This window comes from Myxocyprinus asiaticus, chromosome 32, assembly GCF_019703515.2.
Source record: "Myxocyprinus asiaticus isolate MX2 ecotype Aquarium Trade chromosome 32, UBuf_Myxa_2, whole genome shotgun sequence".
Lineage (NCBI taxonomy): Eukaryota > Metazoa > Chordata > Actinopteri > Cypriniformes > Catostomidae > Myxocyprinus > Myxocyprinus asiaticus.
In genome coordinates this window covers 35,936,888-35,950,284 of record NC_059375.1, presented here as the reverse complement: position 1 = coordinate 35,950,284, position 13,397 = coordinate 35,936,888, and the positions used below count along the sequence as shown (strand labels likewise).

Genomic DNA, 13,397 nt, shown 5'->3' with positions numbered 1-13,397 from the left:
AAAATGACCCAAAAAGAATAATAAAAGTAGTCCATGCGACTCATATGTCATATTCCAATTTTTCGAAATGCATTCGATAGGTTTTGGGGAGGAAATAGACATTTAAACAGTCATTTTGCATGTTCATGCGATAACTTGCTTTATTTTTAGCACTAAACAGCAAGCCACAGTAAACAAGCCTCTCTCATAGTGCTCGTGAACACGCAACAGATATCAAGATTTTAATTATTATAATTTGTTTATTTTGTGTTCTATATAAGAAAGAAAATCATATGGGTTTAGAATGACATGAGGGTGAGTAAATGATGAAATAATTGTCTTTTTTGGGTCAGCTTTCCTTTTAAACATCTTTGCATCAATCTAGCTACAATATGTGAAAGTACTTGACTTTTAGTGAGATGGAAGGTCTTTGGTGTTTGCTCGTTTGATAGTCTCATGTCTCTCTCAAACACCTGTGCAATAACTGACATCCAATTAACTTGCATTTCATTGGAAGAATAAAATGAGATCAATCATACACAGGAAATCACAACATTCTGATATCAAAGACAGAACATTGGCCTACTGGATATTGTATTATTTGTTTTAAGTGGCTTTATTTGATTAGCTTTTTTGATGAATAATTCTATCAAAAAAACCTTCAAGAAGCTGGCTTTGATTATTAACCCTTTCACAAGTAGGTTCTAAATTCTCCTGAATGCCCCACAGAGTGAGTTATTTTCACGCATACATTATGTTCATAAGAATAAAACCTACTTTTGCAAACTAGTCCTAGGTTTTTAACCCGATCGGAACCAAACCAGTGCAGGAATATACTCTGGAGTCAGATTATCAATATTTATAACTAAAGTTGAAATTTGGACTCACGGTCGCTAAGGGGTGCCAAAACGTTCGAAAAAGGCGGGCCATTTTTACTAAAATGGCTATAACGCCCGAAAGAAATGAGATATTTTCACCAAACTTGGAACACATGTGTATGAGCTCAATCTGAGGTCACGGTAAAAAACAAAACATGGAGTTTGGCCACTTGGTGGCGCTGTAACATGAAAAAACCTGAAAACAACTCTAACTACGCAACCGTTAGTCTGATTGAGTTGAAAATCAGCATGCAGTGTCTTTGTCCAAGGTGCCATGACTGTCTATGAGGACATTGGTGTATCTCAAAAAACATGACCGCCATCGGCCAATGAAGTTTGAGCACCTATTAGACAAGGTTAACGGAGGCCGATCGGCACAAAACTTGGTGGGCCTGTTCGACTCCTGGCCCTAGAGGTCTGTGAGAAATTTAAAAGAAATCAGACACTCTTTACCCTTTGGTAGCTATAACAGTGTCATTTAGAAAATGGCCGTGGTCAAGTGTACAAATAAGACCATAATTCCTAAACAAAAACTCAGAACTTCACAAAATTAGCTGAGCACATGCAACATATGATTCTAAACAAGCATACTTTTATGGAGATCAGACCATAGGTGGCACTATGAGCTTTAAAAAGCTTTAAAAATCATGTATTTCCTTAGTAAATTGCCTGTATTGGTTGTTAATGCTCTATTCTATCTATGATCTAGGTGGTTACATGCTAGCTAAATAAAACATAATACCTTTTACGCATGTGCTTAAAGGCCTTAAACTGCTTGAACCACATTAATTGCTGCTCGCAGCTATATTTATTATTATTATTAGTAGTAGTAGTAGTAGTAGTAGTATTCTGCCATAAAACTGATCGGGCAGAACAAACCGTATGGCCTAGAGACATGAAAATTGGTCAGATGGTAGTAGTATTGCTCGCTACTCAGAAACATGGACTCGGCGATATCGGTCAATAGGGGGCGCTACAGCGATCAAAAATGCGAAACTGTTGATAACTTCTAGACTGTTTGTCATAGACTCAAGTGCTTTATACCATTGGAATCCTTGGTGGCGCTGTAACATGAAATAAACATGAAAACAACTCTACGCAAACGTTAGTCTGATTGAGTTGAAAATCGGCATGCAGTGTCTTTGTCCACGGTGACATGCTTGCCTATGAGGACATTGGCGTATCTCAAAAAACATGGCCGCCATCGGCCAATGAAGTTTGAGCACCTATTAGACAAGGTTAACGGAGGCCGATCGGCACAAAACTCAGTGGGCCTGTTTGACTCCTGGCCCTAGAGGTCTGTGAGAAATTTGAAAGAAATCAGACACTCTTTACCCTTTGGTAGCTATAACAGTAACATTTAGAAAATGGCCGTGGTCAAGTGTACAAATAAGCCCATAATTCCTAAACAAAAACTCAGAACTCCTAGACCGTTTATCATAGACTCTTTATACTGTTGGAATCCTTGGCTCAAACCAAACGAAACATATATCTCCAATTTCGTTTCTGCCTATAAAAATGTTCCATCATCTTGGATTTTTCATTAAACATACTTTTGCAAACTTGTTCTAGGTTTTTCATCCGATCGGAACCAAACCAGTGCCAAACAATTCTATGGAGTCTCAATATCAAAAGTTATCAAAAAAAGTTTGAACTTTTGACTCGAGCTAGCTACGGTATGCAAAAACATTGGAAGTAGGAGTGGCCAATTTTACGTAAATGGCTATAACTCTTGAAAGAAAATGAGATATCTTCACCAAACTTGGCACGCTTATGTAAGAGGTCAATTTGGTGCGGTTTTGCCACATGGTGGCGCTATAATACCAAATAAACATGAAACTGGCTGTAACTATGAAACTGTTTATCCTATTGACTTAAAAATTTGCTTACATTGTCTTTGTCTCAGCTGCCTTCATTGTTTATATGGACATTCACGTATGTTGAAAAACATGGCTGCCATCGGTCAATCAATTTTCAGCAGCTATTACACAAGGTTAAAAATGACCGATCGTAACGAAACTTGGGGGACCTATTTGACTCTTGGTCTGAGAGGTTTGTGCAAAGTCTTAAAAAAATCGGCCACTAGGTGGTGCTATCACGATTTTTGTAGGTGTTAATGGTTGTATGTAATGCAGTGTTGTGAAAAAACATAAGTAATATATATCACCTGATAGCTCTTGTCATTCTAAACAACTTTGCCTCAAGAAGTATTGGTGTCTGTCAAACCGTTCAGTAAATATTTCAGATAATGTTCAAAACCTACTTTTGCAAACTAGTCCTAGGTTTTTCACCCGATCGGAACCAAACCAGTACAGGAATATACTCTGGAGTCTGATTATCAATAATTATCAAAAAAAGTTGAAATTTTGACTCATGGTCACTAAGGAGTTTCAAAACGTTCGAAAAGGGCAGGCCATTTTTACTAAAATGGCTATAACACCGGAACGAATTGAGATATTTTCACCAAACTCAGTAGACATGTGTATAAGCTCAATCTGAGGTCACAGTAAAAAAAAAAAACTGCGGAGTTTTGCCACTTGATGGCGCTATAACAGGAAAAAATATGAAAACAGCTCTAACTATGCAACCGTTAGTCTGATTGAGTTGAAAATTGGCATGCAGTGTCTTTGTCCGAGGTGCCATGACTGTGAAGACATTGGCATATCTCAAAAAACATGGCCGAAATTTGAGCACCTATTAGACAAGGTTATCAGAGGCCAATTGGCACAAAACTCAGTGGGCCTGTTGGACTCCTGGCCCTAGAGGTCTGTGAGAAATTTGAAAGAAATCGGACACTGAGTGGCGCTAACGAGTTTTACGCCTCCGTAATCACGCTGAGTTTCACACATACACACAATATGCATATCATATGTTAGATCTCCTCATTTTGAACAACTTTGCCTGAAGAACTTCTGCTGTCAATCAAATCGTTCATTAAATATTCACAATTATGTAAAAAACTTTCTTTTGTGAACTAGTACTAGGTTTTTCACTCAACCTCAATAAAACCAATGCAGTACAATTCTCTGGACTCTCTAGGTCAATAATTATCAAAAAAATGTTGAACTTTACCCTTTGGGTAGCTATAACAGTGTCATTTACAAAATGTGTGTGGTCAAGTGTACAAATAAGTCCATAACAAACAAAAACTCAGAACTTCACAAAATTAGGTGAGCACATGCAACATATGATTCTAAACAAGCATGCAGACTTTTATGGAGATCGGACCATAGGTGGCGCTATGAGCTTTAAAAAGCTTTAAAAACCATGTATTTCCTTAGTAAATTGCCTGAATTGGCTGTAAATGGTCTATTCCATCTATGATCTAGGTGGTTACATGCTTGCTAAATAAAACATAATACCTTTTTGCGCATGTGCTTAAAAGCCTTAAACCGCTTGAACCCCATTAATTGCTGCTCGCAGCTATATTTATTATTGTAATTGCCATTTGTTTTGTTTTTTTGGGGGGATTTATATTTGGCAAATCAATAAGATTATTATTTTTGGACTTTACCAACATTAGATCAGGGCAATTTTGAAGATACTCTTTCTTAAATTCTCAGCATTACATTTGCATTAGAAACCCATGTCCGGCAACATTCCAGCAGTAAGGGCATTTCTTGTGCTGAATCAGATAGGGTTGTAGATAAGAATGGCTGCTGATTTAATGCACGGTGAACGTCTGTTCGTATGAGTCACTTCTGGTCACTGTCATGGCTGAAAGCTAGCTGGCACATATCATCTTCTGTTCGACAACAACTGTGACAATGTCTGGCGCGCTGTCAGAACACGTCTGTCAAACGCTCTCCAGCTGAAGCAGATGGTGACAGAAACTGAAACAATGAATAAGATCCAAACACATATGACTTTCATTCTTCTATGGAACACAAAAGAGATCTTAGGTAGGATTTTCAGTCACCATTCACATCCATTGCATTTATTATTATTATTATGATTATTATTATGATTATTATTATTATTATTATTATTATTATTGTTGTTGTTGTTGTTGTTTTATTATTTCATACAATGACAGTGAATGGTGACTGAGGCTGTCATTCTGCCTTTTGAATTCCCCCCCAAAAAAGAAAGAAAAAAAAAGAAAGAAACAAAATAATAATGTGGGTTTGGGACAACATGAGGATAAGTAAATGATGAAAGAATTAAAAATTTTGGGTGAGCTACCCCTTTACCGCTAACAGTCTGCTAACACATGAGCTATATCACATGCTTTCGTACTCTGCTTACTCTGTGTCCTTCGTGTGTTTGTCTATAGACATGGGAGGTTTTGAGGAAGGGGAACGAGTCCAAGCCATATCCCAAGGAGAGGGAGCAGTCATACCAGCACCACGCATACACTGTTTCCCCCAGCCACAGGTTACATGGTTCAGAGATGGACGCAAAATCCCTCCCAGCAGTCGGATGTAAGTTTTTATATATATATTTTTCCTATTCTGTTCCTTTCCCTTTTGGTTCTGTCTATCTAGCTGTCTGTCTGTCCTACACACTCTCACGGCAAAATTGTAAGGATTCACATGACTTTTCTTTATTTGGCTAATTCGTATGATATCGTACGACTGTACTCCTATGACTTTCACTACTGCAAATGACATCGCTGGACATAGTTTTCATCTAATACGCGGCAGTTACTTGCTTCTGTCACACACAACAGATTTCTATCATGTTTACACACTCTACTGATTGGTTAAGTTTAGATAAGGGGTTTGGGTTAGGGCATAATATTAATAAGTATGTCCTGAACGCCTCGTGCACAAAACTTGCGCTTACTTCCACATTAGACATCTGGGAATTTGCACGTGATGAAATTGTACAAATTTATATGAACGAACTCATACAAAATCATACGAAATAGCCAACTCGTAAAATATGTATGAATTTTCATGAGACTTTGTTGATCTGTCTGTCTGTCTGTCTGTCTGTCTGTCTGTCTATCTAACGCTTGATCTCTTTGTCCATCCGTCTATCCATCCATCTATTGTCATATAGCCCTTTTGGGTGGCTATACACTTGTTGCTTGTGCTTGCAAATACAAAGGGTGGGTTAGTGCATGCAAAACTTGAAGGCGATTTACTACGTTTGAATTCATTAAAGGAAAATTACCCTGCAACGCCAAAACGCAGTAACTTTAGTTTTAGTTTTAACCATACTATATGGTTTAAGTTGTCTCTCATACTATAATCTGTCCCGTGGCAGGCGGGTTTGCCACAACTTTTCTGATATTCAAAAACAGAGTTAGACAAATGTGTAGATAATTCATATTTGGTTGGACAGTCACAACACGTTGAACCTAATATTTCAGTTTCCGTTTTAATGTTGTTATTACTCTGTTTTGGTTTTGTACAGCAGAATAGTTCACCCGGATTGAAAATGATGTCATCATTTACTCACCCTCATGTTGTCCCAAACTCATATGGCTTTCTTTCTTTCATGGAACACAAAAGGAGATATTTTGAAAAAGATATGCTGTTAAGCTCCAAAATGACTAAAAGTCGCCCATTGTAAAAGGGGTTCATAAGACTTGTGCGTTATATTCCAAGTATTCTGAAGCCATACAATAGCTTTGTTTGAATTAATTAAAATTTAGAAATTGTGAAAATCTGATTAAGCTCTCAAATGATGCTGGCATTGGACGTGTCACACCAGGTTTGATGTCATTTTCGAGCTTGTCAGCTCCCTTCCCCATTCACTTTCATTATTAAAGTGAACAAACTCCTCAAAATTTGGCCTTCCAAGCGAGAAAGTCATAGGGATTTGGAATCACATGAGGGTGAGTAAAAGATGACAAAATGATCAATTTTGGGAAAACTTAGTCTTTGTGTTAACTGACATCGCAAAGCCACTGAATGATGTGTTCAAAATATTTCTAATTCCTCACACTCTCTCTGTCCTCCTATAGTGCTCCTTCACTCTGATGTGTCTCGCACATAGCAAAGTTAGTGAATGCTTCTAGCTCTAAGCCAAGGTTACCTCATGCAAATGAGTGGAGCAGATACAATTTTTGCAAGAAAATCATTTAATTTAATTTTAATCAGGCCATTGGCACCTCCGTCTCAGTTTCAAAGACTCCATGAAAAATGGAAATAAGCGTAACATTGACCGAGAAGCCCATGGAGGATTGCTCACCCGTCCTAATGCTTCTAACAATGAAAAACAGTCTCTGCTCTAAATTTGTGAATTCTTATCTCTCGCTCTCGCTCAATTAGTTTTTTCGTCAGATTGTACTCATTTTGGTGGTCCTCATTTTAGTAGAAACTACCTGGAGTTGGTAAACAGTTTTCTGAAGCACAAATATTTCTACCTCAGCTTTCGCCCATTCTATATCTCTTTCCCCTTTAATCATGCCATCACACAGCCCATAGAACAGACCAAGATAATCAATGCTTGGGAGTGAGCCATGTTTCTACAGTGCCATAATGTCTTGCTTTCGCACACAGAAAAACACTGTTTTAAATGTTTAAATTACATTTGCCAGTACTTGCTTTGAGGTTTCCTATAGAACTAATTTGTGCAATAACAGTGCCGTTAACTTTTTCCCAAAAAAATTTACATTTATGTTACATTAAAAGTATAAATAATAGATTAACTTTTATGCTTTTCAAATCATGGGCCGGCATTCTCAGTGCATTTAGTTTACTATTTAAAAGTTAAATGAATTAGTAAATAATGTATGATCAGGATTTATATTATTGGTTAATATATATTATTACAGTAGTTATTGGATAAATTGTGCACCATAAGACTACGGGCATTAAATAAGAAAATAAGATCAATAATGACATTAGGCTCTCTGTAGATAGACACTTTCTTGACCTAAAAGAAATAATGCTTTTACATAGACACTGTAACGAATGAGGCTGGTATCCCTTCAGCCGACCACCAGAGTGAGCCCTCTCCTGAATACTGACACTGTACCATTTCTTCTATGGTTACTTCCTGTTTGAACCATATAAATAGCCATGCTCTTCCATTGTGACTTTGTGAAGTATTGCCAGTTTCACTGCCTTACCAAGTGTTATTCTCAATGCCTGTTTATTGCCTACTTGTTATGACTATTGTGTCTGCTTTACGGATTTACTGATATTGGATTACTGTTTTGCTCTCTTTGCCTGGTTGGACTGATTACGTGTGTAACGACAACATTGCCTGCTTCAACGATTACGTCTCTGCCATGTGTCTTGGATTTGTTTGCTAATTATAATAAACTTCTTGCATATGGATTCGCCTCCATGTTGAGTCCCTTACAGACACTAGGTCTGACATTCTTTTAGCATTTTAAATTCAAACAGAAAATAGTCAATAGTGAGGTTTCATTCCAAGCTGCAAATTTAGTTTTAGATTTTCCAAAATTCACATTAAAATATGTAGATGGAAACCCAGATAATGACAAGTGCATACAATATTAAAGGAATATTCTGGGTTCAATGCAAGTTGAGCTCAATCGACAGCGTTCGTGGCATAATGTTGATTACCACAAATATTAATTTTGACTTGCCCCTCCTTTTCTTAAAAAAAGCAAAAATCTGGGTTCCAGTGAGGCACTTACAATGGGGCCAAGCCGTAAATGTTAAAATACTCACTTTTTCAAAAGTGTAGCCACAAGACATAAATAATATGTGTGTTAACATGATTTTAGTGTGATAAAATTGCTTACTAAGTTTTCTGTGTAAAGTTATAGTCAATTTTACAACTTTGACATGAAGATGTGATGTCAGCAAACCCCAAAATGACTGTAAAAATGTCGATTTAAACAACTTTTTAGCAGAATAATTAATGTAAGTGTTTTTGTAAAATTATAAGCTTCACATTTCTGTATTTAAACTCTCCAAAAATGAGCCCCATTCACTTCCATTGTAAAGGTGTGGTCACACATACCTTTGCACGTCGACATTCCACGGGCGAAAATGCGGATGCTGAGCACGTGTGAAATCAGCAAAAAAAAAAACAAACAAAAAAACTCACCACTAAAATGATATCCATGTCCATTGTGAATTTTCAGTGTAGCTGTGTACAAAGCACCTCCCACTCCAAACGAAAAAACAACTTCCTATTGGTCAACGCGGTGAAAATTCGTGCAAAGTTCACCAAACTTGAACTTTACGCTAAATCCACGAGGGGGAATTCTTTGCCACCGGTAGTCCATTATGCAAAATTCACGATCGCACAGATTCCCATTAAGATGACGGTATTTTGCTTGTGGAATTTCACCGTGCAGAGGTATGTGTGACCATGCCTTAAGTTCCTCACTGTAGCCTCAATTTTTGTTTTTCAAGAAAAGGAAGGACGAGTCAAAATAATTTTTTGTGGGAATCAGCATTATGCCACAAATGCTGTCGATTGAGCTTAACTTGTATTAAACCTGAAATATTCCTATAAGAGGTGGTTTTAATAAGTAGCCGAGAGTTATAAGAACTCATGAAACACATTTTTACTCACTCAGAACTCTTCATCTTTTGTGCATGTGCACCCATTGAAGTCTGACCAACATTTGCCCATCAACCAAATTATTTCATTTATTCCTTTCTTTCTTATTCTCACATTGGACAAGAAGAAAATGAACAGATTTTGTTGTAAATTGAACTTAGATTGGTAAAGCTTGTGCAGCAGAAGCCATATTCCTTCTCTCTCCATGCTCCCCTGACTCCAGTTTCCCTTTAAAAGGCAATTTCGTACGGAGAGGCTGCAACTGGGACTGTCTCTTCTCCATTCCAGTCATTCCATCTGTCTACCTGTTGATAACAAAACAATAATGACAAGAAAGTGATTCTGAAGTCTAGAGACCGTTCTTAAGTCTCTCTGACCATCAGCCAGTGTGTCCCACAGCAGTCTTGTCTGTTTTGGTATGGTATGAGACAACACCCTCCCTTCATTACTTTCCTGCCTACAGGGAGTGAGAGAGCGGCTTGAAAGGCAGTGATTTAACTGCAATAGCCATTAGTCTTTCATTACTGAATGGGAATGCAATTGAAAGGCCCTTTTCCACTGGCTGCATTTGATTTGTTGTGTTATTTGAGAGGGCTGATTGTGTATAATCAGAACCTCTGATAGTAAACACATTCCAGGAGCAGCTCCACTCCAAACGGTGCTATTCTGTTTTTATTTTTATTTATTTTTTTTAATTTTATTTTATTCAATTCCCTTCAGGTCTAATTCAGTTTAGATAAGAGGTGAATAGCCTTTGGCGTTTGGATAACGGTTACTCATTTGACAGTCTCATCATCTAGTTTCTCTTTTCAAAAACAGGATGCCCTTAACCATGTGTTTGTTAAGAGTTTTTCAGATAGTTCTTGTGCCGAGACACATTGGCTACATTCTTACTAAAAGGAGTTATTCTTGAATTGTCAAATTCGAAGTCACTTCATATATAAAATGTGGTTGTCACTCATGTTTACCAAACTGTGTAGTTGTGTCTCAAATTATATATACTATATATACTCTGTGCACATATACAGTAAACTATGGACTTAGCCATGTAGTGTATGAAATGTTCAAAGGGTAGTATAATCTCAAATGGAACACAAAGAGGTAGTAGGGAAATTTTATGCCAAAACATGTCATTTCAAAACATAATTGCTTATAGCACCTTATACAATCAGAATATGACCAAATTCTGATAGAAATTGGAATTTTCATGTTCAGTGAGAAGACTGAATCAGGATTAAAAATTCATAACATCATTCCACAGCAGATGTTAAAGGTCACAAAGTCCAAGGGTGTTTGATCCAAGCGTTTAATCTATTCCCTTGGACATATCAGACGTAGAGCAGTTAGGCAGGCATGGTTGGGGCTAAATGCTTAAGACACATGGTCTGGCTCAGGTTGTGTTTTTGTCGGTGGTAAAAACATGGCTTTATTCGAGGCATGAATATATCTGACTAGAGTGTCAGAAAGGATTTCGATTCAACAGACACTGATGGCACCAGAAGGACTAGTTCTGTTTTCCTGCAGCCAAAAAACTGCAGATATTGGCTGTAGAAATATCATTAGCTTTTGTTTGTGAGACAGGTGTTGGTTGTGTATGTGTTTTTTGTTTTTCATTCCTGAGCGTTCCCCTGGAACATTCAAACATATTCTGTCTGTCAGTTTTATTTGACCGCCTCTATTCAGCTTATATTGGTCTTGTGTTTTTGGATGGTGTGTGTGTCTGTCTGTGTGTCTGTCTGTGTGTCTGTCTGTGTGTCTGTCTGTGTGTGTGTGTGTTTTCTGTCAGTATGTGTAAGTGTTCCCTGATATATTTACCATGACTGCGACTGTGTGTTAGTGTGTGATATTCACCCGAGATCCCATTCCCACTAAAGAGACCGTGGTTTGTGCCGTTTGTATTTGTCTAAGTGTAATAGAGGTCATTGACTGCAGACTCTACTGTTCCCTAAAGAGAGGAGAAAGAGCACTGCACTGACAAATGCCATCCCACTTGCCAGTGTGTACATATAACTGTTATACTGGGTCAGCACACACACAACACACACACACACACACACACACACACACACACACACACACACACACGTACACACATACTGTACAAGCACAGGCTCACACATGCTCTGCTCCAAAACCCAGTGAGCTGGCATCCTGCCTGCTGCCCTCATAGGCAGCAGCCTACTAAGAAAATTACGGAAATGGAACCTCATAAGGGATTGGTTTAAAATGCTCTACATAGACAACAACTCAGCAGGCAAGACAAATTGTGCTCCTCACCCCGAGTGCATGTGAGACTCAAGTTTGACGTTAGCATTTTGCTAAGCTAACGATGCGAGACTCTTATAAGCATAAAATCTACAGCACGCACAAATATTGGATACAATTTTAATCAGATTGCTCTATTTGTATTGAAATCATTTAGCATTGAAAAAAATATAAATATATTTGCAATCAAAATGTATCTTAACTCATCCGCCATCTTGGATGAATATTTTCATTGAGCATTACCTTACAAAAAATTTAGAGTTCTGGCAAACTAGCCACAGTCTTGCCACACATGAGCTTGTGATTCACCTCAGAAGTTTGCAGCTCTTCACCGGTAGTGGTGAACGTTACCGCAAAGCTCATTTACATGTGAAAATGTGGCAAGTTTACGGCAAATTTGCCATGAACTTCCGATTTTTGTAAGGGTATCTGGAATTGCCTTCTCCTCGTAGGCTACATGTAGTGCTTCCTTTAGCCAAAAGTCTTGATCTTTGGGTTTGTTCACCCAAAAATTTAAATCCTCTCATGATTTATTTACCTTTAAGCCAGATGTGTATGTCTTTCTTTCAGGAGAACCGAAATTAAGATTTTTATAAGCACATTTCAGCTCTGTTTGTCCATACAGTGCAAGTAAATGGGTGCCATCAGGCTGCTGGCTGTTTGACAGACCAAAAGGCATATTTCTATTAAGTCGATCAATTAATGTCTTCTGAAGCAAATTGATAGGTTTGTTTAAAAAAAAAAAAAAATCATTTTTGGGTGAACTATTCCTTTAAGGCGATGATGTACTTTTAGTTAATTCGAAAAAAGAATGGGTGTATGATAATTTCGATAAAATCTGGCCAGAGTTTTTTGTGGTGGTTTTGAGTAAACACCTTTTTACTGCCATTGGTCCACCTGATAGGCTGTTATGACTCAGTGCTCTACTTTGACGGCAAGAGTTTTTACTCTGAAACCCATAACAATTAGTTATTTGGTGCATATTATAGCATTCAGTATAGCATGTTAGCATTAGCCCCATTAATGCAGAATGTAAACACGACAAATTACACATGGTCTACTGCACATATATTACTTTAAATCATCAATGAATGGTTAAAACAGCTTCTTTTACTGATCTCAAGTGGATTATATTCATAGAATGAGGCATGTAGTCATTGTTAACATGTTTTATTGTTACATTGGTTTTACATGTAGTTTCTTGTCAGAGTGTGTCTAGTATTTAAATGCCCTTTTAAACACCGGCTCCAGTGGCATGGATGGGGTCCGAATGTTTGCAAACAGCATACCATTGCTCAGCTGTTTCAACCTTCTTTCTTGCTCTGAGCGAAGAACGAAGAAGAACTTCCATTACAAAATATCTAGAGTTCTGACAAGTAGCGGTGAAGGTAGTGGTGAACCTGCAGCAAACCTTTTGCAACAATGAAGAGTTGTGAAAAATGTGAAAATATTGAGAGGTGAATTTGCAGCAAGTTTGCCAGAACTCTCGAACAAGGTTTGCAGTGAGTGTATCGGAGCCTTTTTTGCCTACCTTTTGGAACCTTTGGGAAGCCACCAATGATGCCTTAAAATGGTGTCTACAGTAGGTAGGATCACTGAACTGAATCAGGTAAATACCTTTGAAGATAAAACCCAACTCACAGTCAAAGTAATTTCTCAGTTCTGTGATTCGACAAATTCCTACAACAGTCACTAATAATAACAATCACCCCTGACATATAACAAACACATGTACAAACATATCAGAGAGAGAGAGAGTGAGTGAGAGTGTGAGTGTGAGTGAGTGAGTGGCAGGAAAGACAGGTGGAAACAGGTTCTAGCTTTTTTAATTTT

At 37.8% G+C, this 13,397-nt stretch overlaps 1 protein-coding gene across 1 annotated transcript in view; it reads left to right on the top strand.

Moving 5' to 3' along the window:
• LOC127423650 (protein sidekick-2-like) overlaps positions 1-13,397 on the top strand; it is a 431,227-nt gene that overhangs the window by 344,431 nt on the left and 73,399 nt on the right. Inside the window, exon 4 of the mRNA XM_051668153.1 lies at positions 5,134-5,281. Within this exon, the coding sequence (XP_051524113.1) occupies positions 5,134-5,281 (148 nt within the window). The remainder of the gene's footprint in view (positions 1-5,133; positions 5,282-13,397) is intronic.